The sequence below is a fragment of the Xiphophorus hellerii genome, chromosome 9 (genome assembly GCF_003331165.1).
Source record: "Xiphophorus hellerii strain 12219 chromosome 9, Xiphophorus_hellerii-4.1, whole genome shotgun sequence".
Taxonomy (NCBI): domain Eukaryota; kingdom Metazoa; phylum Chordata; class Actinopteri; order Cyprinodontiformes; family Poeciliidae; genus Xiphophorus; species Xiphophorus hellerii.
This window is the reverse complement of record NC_045680.1, coordinates 28,952,039-28,968,987: the sequence shown is the minus strand read 5'-3', so window position 1 is coordinate 28,968,987 and position 16,949 is coordinate 28,952,039. Positions and strand designations below refer to the sequence as shown.

The following is a 16,949-nucleotide window of genomic DNA, read 5'->3' as shown; positions in this document are numbered from 1 at the left end:
TATGGTTCATAACTGCAAGGAAACATATAGAATTGGACATTTTAAAATCTTTTTTTGCACTTTAACCTGACTGCCGGGTCAAATTGACCCGAACAGTATCGATGTAAAAAGTAGACCTAGGGTTTGGTACAAATGTGTAAAATGAATAAATTTTCAACTTATGTCTAGAGTGCACCTATTAAGACAAATAGAAAACGTTTCATGCAAAAAAAATGCTTCTATTTATGTTTTTTTTAATTTGTAAATTTTAAAACGGGTCAATTTGACCCGGAACATAACAGGAGGGTTAACTTAACCTACTTTACAACTGATTATTATTCGTTAAATTTAGTCTAAATTGCTATCGCTATGGCTTCCGTCCCCCCTTGAACAGAGGAGTCTAGGTAGCCTGCTACAGTCAACATTAGGCCTAAGCTAAATACACCACGTGTGGAACTGAAACAATGTCAAACAAAGTTCATTTATACAGGTAACGTTACGGTCAAGATTTCACAATAGTGCCTAGTGACCAAGCTATAGTTACTGAAAGAGGAGGATTATAACCATTTCATAAGAAGTTACCTCGATGTGTTTCTTCAAGTTGGACGGGGAGTTTTTGTAAGATAGAATTTCCACATCTTTGGGCAGGAATAACATACACTGCATGCGGTACGACGAATCTTTAACACCCACGAAAGAGTATATTGTGTTTAAATAAGGCCATGGGCTCTCATCACCAGCTGGTGGTTCCCCTGGAGCCGTGTCCGACGTAGTTGCAGTCGTTGTGGTCTCCGTCTCCTCCTCCATGTGGCTGCTGCTGATTGAGAGACTTGCTTTGTGTTTAATGGGAGAAGCGAAACAGGTGTATCCTATTGGTGGTGATGAACAAGCCCAGGCAAGTAGGCTACCGACTTTGTTGCAGTCAATCAGTAGGTGGGGTCAAAACACTTGCGTTTCTCGCTCGCTTTTTGTAACGAGTAACTAAACCACACACTGAAAATGTATCGGAGTAAAAGTACGCAATTAAGTTCGGAAATATAATGAAGTAAAAGTGAAAGTCATCAAAAATTTTCATACTCGAGGAAAGTATGAAGTACTCCAAAATATACTTAAGTAAAGTAGTGAAGTGTTTTTACTTCGTTACTATACAACACTGGTTTTGACGCTTTGTAGTTTGTTGCCCACAGAAAAAGTTTGTGTGGCTGCCAATATATTTACGCAAACTTTGACGCAAAGTTAATTTTTATGCATGCCGACTTGTGTGTAAAATATGGCGCCGCACATTTTATGCATGAGGCCCCAGGTCCCCTGACCAATATCCTGGACAAATGCTACACTGCTCCTACTCTAGGCAAGTCTCAGCCTTCTTTCTAACACCATAGACAAGCGGTGCCCAGGTCCAGTCCTCAAGAGCAAACATCCTGCAACTTTTAGATACTTCTCCTACTGTTGGGTTTTTTAACCTGTTCATATAAAGAACCACATAGAGAGTAGTATCACTTCAGCCTTCGTAAAGGGGGAGAGTCTCATTGGAGCCTCAGGACAACTCCAACTTGTCCCCCTGCAGCAACCTGGCTTTATTGAAAGTGGGGTGGGGGTCGGTCATAAAACAGAAACTTAAAGATGAGGAGTAGAGGGGTCTCTCTGAACTAGCTGAACGGTTTCTGCAAGAACAGCATGGTCCACCTCAACTTGTTTCCAGCTTAGAGTAGCGAGACAAACTTATTCATGAGAGAACTATTTGCAAAACTCTGACACCTACAACTCAGTCAAATGACTGAATTCCCTCAACAGCAGTAATTCAGCTCTGCAGAGGCCAGGTAATGGGTCATTCATTTGATCCAGGTGTGTTGGAGAAGGCATCTAAAAGTTGCAGGTTGGCAACTCTCGAGGACTGCACCTGGGCACCCATCTAGAACATTCATTCATCCATCCATTATCATACAGGCTTATCCCTTGTGGGGTTGTGAGGGGTGCTGCTCCCTATCTCCAGCGGTCAACGGGCGAGAGGCGGGATCACCCTGAACAGGTCGCCAGTCCATCGCAAGCTGTTCTAGAACAGCCCTGCCATTCTGCCCTGTATATTTTAGATGCATCTCTGTACCAGAACACGTGATTCAAATGATTGCAAGACAACCCTTACTCTCACTCTTAACAGTGTCTTTAGTCAGAGGCTTCTTCAAATTCGGTGTAATACAGACCATTACAGTAGAAACTTTCTGCCCACAGCCGTCACCTGAAGTGAACTGAAGTATTTTGAATTAATAAGAGTTTCAGCAACATTTAATTTCCCTTATGGTCTATGAAGGATTTTTGAATTGGATTGAGTTGAAAACCTACAGAACAAGGGTCCCTGATGACTGGAATTGAGAGACACTGTTCTAGAGTAAACTAGTTTGAGAACACCCTCAATAGATGGAACACATTAAAAATTGTTCATGGATTTATCAAAATTTGAAATAACTTCCTCAATTTCACAAAAATGTTTTCATGCTCTCTTGAAGTATTTTTTGGCTTTTCTGAGAGACTTAATGCTCGAAAAGGGAGGTGGAAAAACATTTGCAGAATAAGTTCTGATGTAGTGAACACTCCCATGCACACCTGTTCCCTTTTTACCCATCTCAGTGGCCTATGCCTAAGTTGTTTTGACTAAGTCTTCTAACTGCTAAATCCATGCTGGACATGGAGACCAGATAAAGATAATCCACAAAGTGCTTCATTCCCTATTAAAACCCTTCCAAGAGCAAAAAATTGGTCTTTGATGATGAGACTGTCAGTGTCTCATGTAATATGAATTGTACCTGTACTCTGTTTTCCTCAACAGAACCAATAATTGTGGAGGTCACATTCAGAAACCCTTTGAAGGTTTCTTTGCTTTTGTCCAACCTCTCTCTCCTATGGAAGTTTTCTACTGGCACGCCTTTAGGGGGAAAGGAATCAACAAGTGAGCAGATAGCTGAAGGGATGATCACTAATGAAGACAACTCAGCAGGCAAGGTGAGCATTCTGACCAAACCCAGTTTAACAATCTAGATTTATTTTTTTTTTTTTTTTACCCCTCCAGGGGGTCTTTTGTGGGCTCTAGTGTCCCTTATATGACAGTAGGCTGACAGGAAACAGGGAAGGAGAGGGGGAAGACAATGTCGTCGGGTCCGGGAGTCGAACCCGTGACGGCCGCGTCGAGGACTGAAGGCCTCCAAATACGGGTCGCGCTAACCGCTACGCCACCACGGCACGCCCAACAATCTAGATTTTTATTCAGACTGGTGTTTAGATCCATCATTGAAACTTTCCATTGCACCTTCAATATGTTTCATGTTGCTATTGTCACAGAAAGAAGAAATTGTCACAGAGATCATCAAAGAGTTCTACCTGGGATCAGAAGAGACCAAAACTGTGAGTAACTGTGGGATCAAACACTGAATCTTGAAGCGCCCCTGGTGCTGATTTTGTGATCTACCATTAACTTCTAGAAACAGTCATGTTAAGGTTGTGTAATGCACCACTTCTATACGGGACTTAAAGCAGAACTCACAATTTCATCACAGAGCTTCTGTTTAAGGTATCAGGTAAAATATGATACACATTTATATTTAATAATAATATAAATATCCATCCACTTAACATGGAATTTGTTGATTTTTATCTACAATAGAAATATTCAAAAGTCAATAATAAGAAGAAATAATAGTAATTCTGATAAATAACAGATCAGTAACCAAAATCCCTCAAAAATAATATATGGTTATATTTAAATAACTCAGTAAAAAAGTGCAAAAAAGAAATGCCCCAAACATTCAATTAGTTTTAATCAGAATAATGTCCACAATAGGGTCCCATATCCTCAAAAAACACTGTCCTGAAAATATTCCCCAGTTATAATCCAAAGTACCAATCTAAAATGAAAAATCCAAAACAGCAAAATCCCCACCTCCCAGAAATGAGGAAAAAATAGTGGTTCCATCTGTCAAAAAGAAAATAAATTCCAGATCAGATCTCACAGGGAGTGTTTTTCTTCCTCCTTGGTGGCGTCTTCTTTCACCGGACGGCATTTCCTGTGTGCAACGCTCCAAACATGTTTTGAGAGTCACGATCTGTGACTGCCGTGTACGTCTTTTCTTTAATTTTTTGCTTGTTTTAAAAATCCATAAAGACAATCCTCCCGCTGAACAGATGTGATGGTGCGTCTCTCTCTCTCCGGTTGGGCCTCTGCCCGCCGAAGCACATGTCCCTTTTAATTTGCCCATCACAACCACACTTAAAACCAGCATGGTGCTGCCCAAAAATCAGTTTTAAACGGTGGAAAACTTTGGATGGCTTAACAATCAAGTAGCTGAAACTGTCCTAAAAAAGTCTCGCATATTTACCTTTAAATTTATTTATTCTGAAGAAAACAAGCATTATGGTTATGTTACACTCTTATGTGTCTTCTGGGTTTATGTCTTGCAAGTGTTGTGGAAATTTTCCTTTAACAAAGAGTGAGGGAAAACTGTTTCAAGAACCAGACAAAGAATATATTCTTAATAGGTATTTATTCAAAGGCTTAACAGCATTTGAAGTCTCTGCTCACTGATGGCAGTCAGGAGAAAGACCCTCGAGCAGAGCACAGCTTACAGTTTTATAAGTTGTAAGTAGATTAAGTAGATTATCTTCTTGATAATCTAAACACAGTTTGATAATCTACTTAGTTACAGAACAGACAGCATACAGCAAGCACACGTATCTTTGTTCACTAGGGGAGCCATGAGAGATAAAGAAACAACCCAATGACTTCACTGTGATGTTAAGGCCAGTGAAACCAAACTGCTTCAGAAGTCTTTTTCATAAGCTCATGCATCACACAAGAATCATAATACTGTTATGCATAGACTCAGCTAATAATCATAGTAACCTTAAATTTTGCCACTACACAAGTTAGTCAGCTAACTGTAGATGCGTATCCAAACTGAGCAATACCACTGGTAACCAGAAGTGCTGTGTTGCACATTAGTTCACATGCGATGGAAGTAAAGAAGACAATGACAGAAATCCCAGAACCTCTCCATCTACATGTATGCAACAGATCAACTCTGTCTACTGTATGCCTCTCTTTATGGGTCCAGACTTCCTCCACTGTCACCATGTCTGCTGCTGACTGAAACCTACTACTGAAATATAAAGCTAACTCACAACTGACAACCATGCTAGCTCAACATAATTACTGAAAATATCAGTGCAAAACTAATTGTTATATTAGCCTTGGTGATCAAAAAAGATGAGGACTTTTCTACTCAAGTTTGAGGAAAAGCAGAGAAAGATTTTACAGTTCTTGTTTTTGTTTTTCTTATTTATTGCTTGTGTGTTGCCTGTAAATATTTTGTAGTTAGGTTATGATTGATATTAAGGGTAACTGTGATTCAATTAGTAGCTCGTTGCAGTGCACCAGTCTAACCCGCTCTGTTCAGACAGTGTAGATTGGTGAGGACCGACTTCTATTGTTTGTCACACATAGTTTTGGGGTTTTGTTTTGTACTGTCAGGCCCGACTGAAGCTGCTGCCACACAGAACTGGTCAGCTGAACATTGTAGGAGTGATCTACAACCTGACTTCATCTCACTTTGGAGAAGCCTCCTCAAACACTGAAGGTATGTTTCCATGTGTTTCCACCCAGGGTTGGTTGATTTAATACACAGCATTGTATTCTGGCACAGACTAGACATGTTAATGGTCTGATCTCAAATAATTACTTTATACTGCCAAAAACATGTTGTGTGTGGACTTTCTCCTGCATCAGGGCAGCAGACGTTGGACTCCATGATCATTCGTGGTAGACAGGACCTGAAGATCCAGGGCCCACGGCTTAACCTGACAAAAGAAGACAAGATGCAAGTTCGATATGGCACGGATCGACGTTTGGAGCCCATCATAACCCCACCTATGCCCCTAATGGAGGTAACTGACACTCTCATGTCTTCCTCTATGGCTAACATGATCAGGTGAACTTCAAGTTAAAATAGTTCATTGGCTTTACGTTTTGAATGAATTATCCTGAAAGATGAGCTAGTTTATGTGAAGCTTGTGACTGAACTTCTTGCCTTTGGCTTATCATTGAGATTATAGATTCATTTTGGAACAAACACACACCAAACAAGCCTGCAGAGATAAAATGTCTGGTTGAGGTTGTCTAGGACTTGAATTAAACAGGCTTAGATTGAATGACTTTCCCTAACCCTTTAGTCCATTGTTTTGGCTTTTCTATTCCTTATTTTCTTTTTGTAATTAAGTCGCTTGTGATTGTAATCCTCAACTTCAAAAATATTTTTTGCAGTACTTAGTTTTTTATGAGCCTAGAATGATTCTTATTCCTGGCAGATTTAGATGTACAATCATTTTTCTTCAGCTGAGAAGTTGGTTTCTGGAAGGGAATGAGACAGGTTTCTCTCAAAAGCAAAGAAAATGATGTAATCTAAGAATCAGTTTTAAATGTACAGTATATCTCTGTGGATTTATGTTTTGTCAAGTAGTTTGAATGTACTATAATTTATATAATTGTTTAAAATCACTGCAAGCTGCTGAATAATACAAAACAATCTTAATGTGTGTGTGTGTGTGTGCGTGTGTGGGTGTGTGTGTGTGTCCGCAGGTTTTCTTCCTGCAGTTTCCCACTGCCCTGCTGTGCGGCGAGATCAGGAAAGCTTATGTGGAGTTCTGTAATGTCAGTGCAGTTGCTCTGTGTGGCCTTCGGGTGGCGTCAACGCACCCTGATTTCTTCACGTTTGGCAGCCAGAGCACAGCACCCTTCACACCTCCCAGCCCCCGCTCAGCAGAGAACTGCTCCGCCTATGTGACGTTTCCTAACCCCCTCCAGCCAGGCTCCATGTCCTCTGAGACATTGGTTTCTGCTCCTGCATGCAGTCAGCCCTCTGGGGTCACAGAGATCCCAATACATGGCAGCACACTGCAGCCAGGACAGTCGGTTCAGCTACCCCTCTGGCTCCGAGGACCAGACCAGGAAGGAGTTCACGAAATCAACTTCCTGTTCTACTATGAGAACACAGAGAAAGGACTCAAAATCAGGTGAAAGATGATTTTGAGGATTAATCTTGAGTATATTGTTGCTTTAATATAATTGTGACTAGAGCATTTTAGTGGTGACATTTTGTTTATCTTAAGATAGATTTAATGAGTCTGTAAAGAAGACTGAACTGTTCACATTGACATGAACAAAACAGACAGTGTTCTGTAGAATGCTGCATCTGGCTGTGCACATATTGTAAAATCAGCTCTGCTGAAAGTGTTTTTGGCAAGTTTGGTGATTGGATAAAATATGTGGAATAGTAATTCCGAAAAATTGTCTATATTCAACAAAAATAGTGTGTACACCCTGAAACTCAAGTACTGATGGAAATATGGCCTGTCCCCACCTCACCTTATGAACTAATGAGAAAAGTTTCAACTTCCCAAGACATTATCCGGACTAAATGCTTGTCACACAGTGGAAAGATGGATGTATTCAATCCATCAATCCATATTATCAACATATGCAATAATTTAGGTTCTGAATGAGTTCTGTATTTGTACTAAGTTTAACGGTCTGTCATCTCCTCCTCATGAAGTCACCGGGTGTTGCGTCACACGGTGTTTATCTGTGCCAGTCGGTCTCTGAGTGTCCAGGCCTCCGCCTGCCGCAGCAGTGCTTCCCCTCATCACTCTCTAGATGACAAAGGCAGCGGGGGAACTCTTGTTTTTATTGATGTGGAGAACGTAAATGCAGTAAGATGAACCACACTTCGACTTATGAAGTTTCTTTGTTCTCACATCATGTTGCGAAACTTAGTTTAAATTTCTTTCAATTGTTCCAGAGTGAAAGTGGTGTCCGTGAGTTCCACATTGTCCAGGTGTCTAGCAGTAGTCAGCACTGGCGCCTCCACAAGTACATTAATCCATGCAACAATTATGGTAAGTCCATTTTAAAAGGGACTACCTCCCTTTTAAAATGTTTTTTTTTTATCATTGTCATTTTTTTCTGCATACTTTTTAGTATCTAAAGGTTCTACAAAGGTTTTACAATTCAATTCAAATTATTACAAACACAATACTTCTTATTGCATGGATCATGGGCTCTTTTCCAACCACAAACATAATAATGACCACACCAGGAATGATGTAAGGTCGAATGGTCTCCTAGTTTTTGGTCAATCATCTCTGTTAATAGAAAGTTGTTTCTAGGCCTGTCATGATAACACATTTTGCTGAGCAATTAATTGTCCCAGAAATTATTGTGATAAACTGTAATATTGTCGTTTTGAGACCATTGTTAATTTATAACAAAAAATGGCATAATAATGTAAGTACACCTTCACCAAGATTAACAAATTTTTAAAGAACATTTAGCATTATAACTGGAAGACATTTTAAGTAGACAAACAAAAATGGACAATAAACTTTCTCTTCAAAATATATTAATCATTAGGCTCATATAAGGAAAACGTTCAATTCTGCTAATTGGGAACTTTGTGAAAAATAAGAAGTGTAAGGATAGTACTGTGTATTGTATGTTAATAGTTTCCAGTATTTTTTTTTTATACTGGCTGTTCTATGAAATCATAGGGCAGCTAGTTATGTAGTTGCTACTGTTTTTAATTGATAATTTATTGCTTTTCATGTCAGGCCTAGTTGTTTCATAAGATGAATGGAAAACTGTGCGCTTCCTCTTCAACAGACTACCATGCAACTGTCTTCAGTCAGAGGTCTCGCCAGAGTCTGTGTAATACTTACCTCTACAGGAAACAATGTGTGCCAAAAAGCCTCCTGTTTTGAGTTGCTTTTGAACCATAATAAATGGAACATTGACCAACACATATGATTTGTTGTTTTTTTTTGATGGTGGCACTCATCAAAATATGTGATGTTTTTATGCACTTTGAACTGCCTTGTTGATGAAACGTGATATACAAATAAACTAGACGATTGCTTTTCACTGCTTTAATTTTCTCTCTCCAGATTGCAGACTCGGCAGTCGAGAAAGAGCTAAGCTTTGTTTTAAAGCCATGAGATGCAAACCCCATGAAGGTATTTTTCCTTCTCACACAAGCCATCTTGGATGTTCTTTTTTGAAAGCACAGATTTAACTTTGTTCTTAGGCTCTGATTCTGCAAAGGAATACACGTTTGCAGACCTGAATCTTGGAAATGAACGGGTAAGATTAATTCACTGCTTTATTGTTGATGTAGAATCAGAATCTTGTATGTATGAACCCAGGACGGCTATATGACAGTATAATGATACTGTGTTACAGACTGAAAATATCAACTTACTGGCCTTAAAGAGAGGAAAATGTAATAAACAAAGGCTCCTTATTTGGCTGGATAAGTTGGTGGGAGAATAGCCACAGATCAGAAACATTCATCCTTTAAGCTCAACAGTTCAGACAAAGAAGAACACAAAAAACTATGGCATCATTTAATGTGACTAAAACAAACACAATTAAATAAGTGTCTTCCATATTTTTGTTTCAAAGAATTGTTTGTAAAGCTGACAGTGGAAGCTGTTTCTAGAAGGATTTTCTAACATCTTGTCTTCCTCCTTTATTTTTGAAAGCACCAAAAAGGGGCTAATAATGATGAAGTTGGGTATACGCAGGACCACCAATGTGGGAACAACTGGGTCTGTTGTCGCCAGTCCAGACCTGAGCCCTCACACTGTCAAGTTACGGTCAAAAATATTGTTTAGGCTCATAAAATGCTTAACTTTTACATTAACATTAGCAAAGTCTGCTAAGTCTGGTCTGCCAAGTAAACACAAACACATTTACAATAATTGTAACATGAAATACTGTAACTGACCAGAGCTAACAGACTGGCACAAATTCATCTTTTAGGGTTTGTAACCTTACCTCCAGTTGGATTTCCAGTTTCCTTTTCCCTTTCACTGTGTGGTGCACAGCTACAAGGTTTTGATTTAAGCCATATGATGGTACAGACTTGAAGAGCAGATTTTGAATTTGAAATTATTTTTAGTATGTTCCTCATTTCCTCATTTAGTCAAACTTTTGAATGATCCTTATGACAAAGTAACTAGCTCTTTTCTGTTTTCATTTTTAAAATCATATGAATGAATATTCTAGATAACCACCCAGATGTCTCCCATGAAGCATGCTTTATTGTTGTAATAAACTCAGTGGTGGCTAGGAGTGGCTGCACCTGGCAGCGACAGATGGCCCACCCCAGTGAACTGACGACACATTGCCAAACTCTTTTATGTAACAAGAACAGTTTAGTGCACCTGCAGACACACGTCTCTCCTACTCTGAACTTTCTGTGTGCAGATCATGAGTTCCTCTACACCATGTGGAGATTTCTTCTTCCGTTGCCGTCAGAGCTCGGTGTTAGAACAAGGGAATTCAACTCCCAGGAACAGCAGAAGTCAGGGCTCTGGCCACACTGACAACACAGCCTCCGACATTACAACTATCGCCAAGAAGTGTAATGAGCTAGACCTAAGCATAATCGTCATCTGGAAGGTTGTATATTTGATTATCTGAATAAGTGTTTTGAGATATTTTACTCTCACCATCAGCAGCTCTTTTTTTAACATCATATAAATAAATTCTAGATGTTTAAGCCTTGGTTGCCAGCCTGTATTGAATCTGCCACATTGTCCCACTTTGCAGTGTTGTAGGATTTAATCACATTTGTAATCTGATATGAATTAAAGGTAGAGGTTGATGCTTTGTGCTTGAGTTGAATGTGTTTTGTGTGACCAGGCTTACGTTGTTGAGGACAACAAACAGCTGATCTTAGAAGGCCAGCTTCATGTGGCCCTGCAGACAATCGGCAAAGAGGCCAGTTCTCTGATTCCCAAAGAGGTACGACCACAATCCTCCTGCTTGTCCACAGCTCAGTGGATGCTACCAGACCACAGACTACCAGACATCAGTGCTATTCTGTTTCACTGACTTTATGTGTGGTGTTTTACCTCACACCTTATGTGAGGTAAAACATTCGTTCATTTAATGCAGTGGTTCCCAAAGATTTTCTGGGCCCCCTATGGATTACAATAAAATCCCCCCAAAACAGAAAAAAAAATCAACTGGGCACGCACAACGTTCAACCACACTTAAACCTATACACATATTTTGTTTTCAAATTCCACTGAAGTTTATTTCACACTTTAGGTTGGTAACAAAACACACTACAAACCATCTTTACAGTGAAACACTTTTGTGTAACTGTTTTTTTTTTTTGTTTTATTTTTCCATTCATCCCTAACACTTACCACTCCCCAGCCCACAATGGCACGGCGCCCTCCACACTTTGGGAGCCACTTTTATTGGAAGCTGTTTTGCCAAGCATTTGTCTCTCTGTTTATGTGTCTGTGTCTCCAGGAAACTCAGGAGATGATGCTCCTCAGATTTAAGTCGGAGTTGCCTCCTCCCGTCATTCTGCCGTATCCAGAGCTGTCCCAGCTCATCAGAACAAACCTCTGCTACCCTGAAACCTTTACTCATCATTTTGTCAAAGAAAGGTGAGACAGCTGCAGTAACCAGGCATTACAATGCCACAGTAATAGATTGCAGAACTTAAGAAAAACAGACCTCCCATTATTTAATTTTCTGAGTTTTTGTTTTTATATGCATGTGGATGAATATTTCTTATTTGGAGCATTTCAGATTAATATTGTAATTCCACATATAATTAATAAAAATGTAATAATTCCACACTATAAGCATTGCTGCCATTTTGTCTGAACATAAAACAACCTTTTTATGCGTCTAGAATGTAAAGGGATGTTTTTTGTTTGGTAGATATTATTGGACATAGCCCTATCCAGCCCTGGCTTTCCTGTTTTCTGCCAAACAAATACTGTTGTGTACTTGTTGAGGAAGTCATAGTAGTTACTGTAGACTGAATAAATAAATTTAGTAGAATGACCAGATGCCTTATAGACTACATTTCAGATTTTATAGTTCCAAGCAACTGTAATGTTTATACAAAGAATATTTAATGTACTCTTCTCTTCTTTCTTATTGTAGACTCTGTGTAGTTGGTGTATTATACACAATTTCTGGATATAATATTTCAGAAACCTCTACTTATGTTTAGAGCAAAATTACATGTGTCTTTTAATTGCTTACCCTGTTGTACCCTGTGATATGGGAATTCATATATGCATTAGAATAAACATAAAGATTACTGTACCCACAGCTATTAGTTGTTAAACCAACAGTTTTATTTTAAGCAGGTCATATATGGAGTTTATGGATCATGTTTTGGCCGCTCTTATTGATGAATGGACAGAAAACAGCTAGATAAAAAACTGAGGCTTCAGTATGATGAGACGACAGAGAGACGTTTGAGTTGTTTAACGACACTCAGATGTTGATGGGATCAAAGCAGCACCACTATTACCTTCCAGATACAACGGCATTACTGTAGTGTTGTGTAAAAGTGTGTGTGTTTGTCTCTTTCTGCCCTTAGCCTTTGCTTAGTCCCAGTAACTCTGACTCTGTCCAACTGCTCCTTGGTTCAGATAGATGTCGTCATTGACCTGCGACACAAAAGCAGCAGGTATGTTTCCAACACATAAAAACCAGCTTGAATCAGGTTCAACTGGAATATACAATTGTGTTCAAAATAATGGCAAGATTTAAAAAAGTGAATAATGCTCACAATTCTTTAATAATTTGTATTTCCATTCACATGTTTTCACTCTCATTCAATGAGATTGACTATAGATCCAGGTTTTCAGTGATGGCACTGATGTGGTATTATGCATTTCAAGGATCTGCTTATAGAGTCTTCTATGGCATCATTGGCGCAGATAAAAGAAAAATTTGACCTTTTAAGTTCTGATTTGTTTTCCGATATTTGTAAGTAAGGCATGTCTTTACTGCATAACTGCCTAAATTTTCTGTCACCGCAGAGACTTAATGACTGAAATCCATGTTTAATGGATTTACGTCATTAAATCCTGTTAGGTCTTAAAAACCCCTTGGTGGATACATTTAAAATGACTTGTGGGAAGACATAGACTGTCCTATTTCTGATGACTCCAGAATCTTGACTTTGAAACTGGTCAACTCATTCCAACTCATTCCTCATTTGCACCAAACTGGAAATAAATGAAACTTTAACATCTAAAGATGGCAATATGATTATATTGGAATTTGACTCCAGTGCGCCCCTTACTTTATTGGAACAATCATATCTCCAGGACAAATCATCCAATCTGCACCAGATTTTTTTGTGCATCAACAGGAAGCACTGGTGTGGTACATTAATGATGACATCACTAAAACCATGGCCACTGAGAGAAAATACTGAAGATTATTGGATCACTTGACTTTCTTCTCCTTGTATATGATGTACAATTAAAATCAATAAGCAATGCTAACCACACATAATGTGTTCCTAAGACTACAGGAAGTCCTCACCAAACTTATTATTTCTTTTTCATTCTGTCAATTAATGGACAAAAGACCGAAACTATATGTAAAATTCCACAAAATATTTTGAATTAAATGAAGAACGTTATAAACAGCACTTTGCATCCTCTTCATCAGCCTGTCATACTACCATTTTTTAAAGGGATTGCAGTAAAATGAAATTAATAGACAATTACATTAGTTACACTACACTATTGTATGCTGACATTTAATGGCTGATGTGTGAGACAGCTACAGGGCTAGGAAAGCTAGTTCAACTTGGCTCATTTTCAGGGATCATAATGATTTCACTTCCTGTCATTCTGTGTGGTTTCCAGCTCCGAGTCTCTGGAGGTCCATACCTCGTTTGCTTGGGTGGGTCAGACGCAGTACAAGCTGCAGCTGGGGTGCCAGGAGATGGTGCGCCTCACTCTGCAGGCCTGCTTCTTTCGGGCTGGTGTCTACAACCTGAACACTCCACTGGTTTTTGCTAAGCCAGCTGAACACAGTACACTGTGTGAATCAAGTCAGCAAACAGCCAGTCCTGCTCTCATCATCATCAACAACGCCTGTCCTCTCTTATCCTGAGGGGACAGTGGGATGCTACTGACTCACCACATGGACACACAGGCACAGCTTTGACTCTCTGACAGAACTACCAGTGACTGATGGTGAACGTGCGAATCTTTGTTTCATCAGTGGATGCTTCACTGGTTGACTTCCTTACACACACAAAGCCACCTCTTCCCATCTGTACCCCAGACTCCTCATCCCTCACTGTGTTTTACCTGTTTGACCTGAGAGACTCTAACTTGCACTTTTCTTTGCTTGCTAACAAAAAGCCAGGTGGAAGTCATGACAGCTAGAACATGAAACTGCTCAAATATATTCTGATTTAGACTCAATAAAAAATTCTCCGTTTTGATTGGTCCTGTGAGGCCAAAGTGACCGCTGCTCCCACGGCCTGTGGACTGATGGTGCCTCTCTGAACTTGGAGTGAGTCCACTTCACGCCTCTGCTTAATTCCTGAACAGAGTGAGACTCATTTTCTGGCTTTATGTTGGCAGTTTGTTGAATACTGAAGAGCCGTCCTGCTGCCATTCAGGGATCTTTATTCGACAAAATGATCACTTCCTTCTTGAATGTGCATCAGACTTTTTTCCTCACAGTGCAGATTGCCCCCCGTACAGACTTAACATCTCATCTGGAAATTATTTATTTCTAATAGAAAATTGGATGTTAAAATAAAGATAATGATAGCAAAAGGGTATTTTCTCTAGGATGTATGGAGTGTGGAATTATTTAACAAAGGAATAATTGTTTACTTTAAGACATGAAGTAATGCTTTAATACCCACCATGACATTTTTTGTAGTGTTTATTGGCCATATTTTCAATCACTCTGGCATATAATTAATTCATGAATCACTCTCATATTTCCCACAAATAAACACATTAATCTGACACAAATTTTTGTCATTGAGCAATCAGTTCATCAACATTCCTTAGCTATTGAGCTGACAAACGTCTCATAGTAAAATAACCAGGATCTGTTACTGAATAAACCGTGTTGGTTAGAATAAAGAACCAATGTCCTTCACGTCGAGAGGAGCCAGTTGAGGTGGCTTGAGCATCTGGTCAGGATGCCTCCTGGACGCCCCCCTAGTGAGATGTTCCAGGCACGTCCCACCGGCAGGAGGCCCTGGGGACGACCCAGGACACGCTGGACAGACTATGTTTCTTGGCTGGCCTGGGAACGCCTTGGGATTCCGTAGGAGGAGCTGGAACAAGTGGCTGGGCCTCCCTACTTAGTCTGCTGACCCCACAACCCGACTCTGGATAAGTGGAAGAACATGGATGGATGGATGGTTGTTTCACACCTTATTTAACTGCATCAAGTGCTTAGAGCTTTTCCCAAAACCCTGTGTGGAGAAGTCTCCACTTCCTATCTGAAAGCTGTCCAAACACTGGCCCAGTCCAATCCCACTGGACTGCTTTTGAGACTGTGACTCACTCTGGCCAATAATAAAACCAACCCATCTGGTCCAGTATCATATTCCTCCAATACTTTCTGGAGGAATTTGATACATCTCTCAAGGTTGGAATATTTTTGCACAAATTCTCTGAGCTATCCTTGATGATTTCTTCAGAGGGCAGCTTCATCTTTCTGTCAGTGCAGCTCCTGGTTCCAGACCGTGCTTCATCTGCGGTGCAGCTAACAGGGTAAGGAAAGGTTGTTTTGGTAAATCTCCCCACACTGGAATGCAGTAAACTGAAAGTAGTGTTTATTGTTTCAGCATAGCAGGGACAGAAAGCAGATGCAGACTTAAATCAGACTGAAGTAGTGATTAATTTAATCATAGCATCAGGTAAAACATACACATTTAGAATTCAAATGAGTAATTTAAGGCATACTGACTGTTAGGTGCAGCACATGGCTTCCAGTACGGTCTTTGGTCTGTGTGCAGTCTCCAGGAACAGGCAGTAATGGTCTACATAGACCACCTAAGCTCTGTGGCAGTTTAAACCAAATTAATGACAATAATTACAAAGGATTAATTATTGCACTTTATTCTCTAGAATAATAAAGTTCATACTGTGGTCAGTTTTTTTAACATGTTTCTTCTGACTAGAAGTAGATATTGATGACATTTCAAAGTTTTCAAGCCGGAGCTGTGACTAATCAGAGAGAGAATATGTGTGAGCTAAAGATTAGGGTGGTGACACAGAGTTCTTCCATCTCTAAAGACTTGGAGCTCAGCACCAAACATCAAGACACCAGTGGAAACATGCCAAAGGCTGCTCAGCAGCTAGAAGAAGGGTTTGATTATTGTCAAAGCAAAGATTTTTCCACTGAGGAGTTTAAATAATTTTTCTGACACTTGTTTTTTTTTTTTTTCAATAAAAATGAATTTAAAAAAAGCTATTCTTCATATTGAGAAGTTTGTGCATATCAAAAATATTTATACACTCACCAGAAGTTTTAAGTATAGATGTTCGGCTGACTGTCACAGCAGATCATGAATCAGCCAATTTTTTGACAGCAACTCAATGCATTTTGGTGTCTAAACAAGGTGAAGGTAATAGGAAGTTCTGAATGAGCACAACAGCAGCAGAAGACGCCACCCTGGGTCATTCCACTCAGAGCAGGAGATGGGACTACGCTTCACAAAGACTCACCAAAACTGGACGAAAAGCTTAGAGAAACGTTGCCTGGTCCATGAATCATGATCAGAACTTTACGGCATAGATCCATCCTGTGTTCTATCAGTTTCCTGGGCTGCTGATGACATCATGGTGAGGAGAAAAACATTCTTGGCACACTTTTTGCTTCTGTGTCAACTGAGCATTGTTTCTACAACACACAAACTATTTGAGTAAAATTGCTGGCCGTTTCCATCCCATCAGAAGATGGACACGCTGCTTCCATGTCACAAAGTTCAGCTCATCTCCAACATGGAGTTCATTCTGCTCTAATGACCTCTGCAGTCACCAGAGCTCAATCCAGCAGAGCACCTCTGAGCTTGGGTAAAACAGATTCTCATGTTTCTGCTGACAAATCAGCA

General features: G+C 39.8%; 1 protein-coding gene across 1 annotated transcript in view; it reads left to right on the top strand.

Moving 5' to 3' along the window:
- trappc8 (trafficking protein particle complex subunit 8) overlaps positions 1 to 15,984 on the top strand; it is a 42,697-nt gene extending 26,713 nt beyond the window's left edge. Inside the window, exons 16-29 of the mRNA XM_032572504.1 lie at positions 2,804 to 2,976; positions 3,313 to 3,375; positions 5,498 to 5,603; positions 5,753 to 5,910; positions 6,602 to 7,035; positions 7,575 to 7,731; positions 7,821 to 7,917; positions 8,962 to 9,030; positions 9,102 to 9,157; positions 10,286 to 10,480; positions 10,724 to 10,825; positions 11,345 to 11,484; positions 12,438 to 12,527; positions 13,723 to 15,984. Coding sequence (XP_032428395.1) covers positions 2,804 to 2,976; positions 3,313 to 3,375; positions 5,498 to 5,603; positions 5,753 to 5,910; positions 6,602 to 7,035; positions 7,575 to 7,731; positions 7,821 to 7,917; positions 8,962 to 9,030; positions 9,102 to 9,157; positions 10,286 to 10,480; positions 10,724 to 10,825; positions 11,345 to 11,484; positions 12,438 to 12,527; positions 13,723 to 13,972 — 2,090 coding nt within the window. The 3' untranslated portion in view covers positions 13,973 to 15,984. The remainder of the gene's footprint in view (positions 1 to 2,803; positions 2,977 to 3,312; positions 3,376 to 5,497; positions 5,604 to 5,752; positions 5,911 to 6,601; positions 7,036 to 7,574; positions 7,732 to 7,820; positions 7,918 to 8,961; positions 9,031 to 9,101; positions 9,158 to 10,285; positions 10,481 to 10,723; positions 10,826 to 11,344; positions 11,485 to 12,437; positions 12,528 to 13,722) is intronic.
- The last annotated feature ends 965 nt before the right edge of the window (positions 15,985 to 16,949 follow it).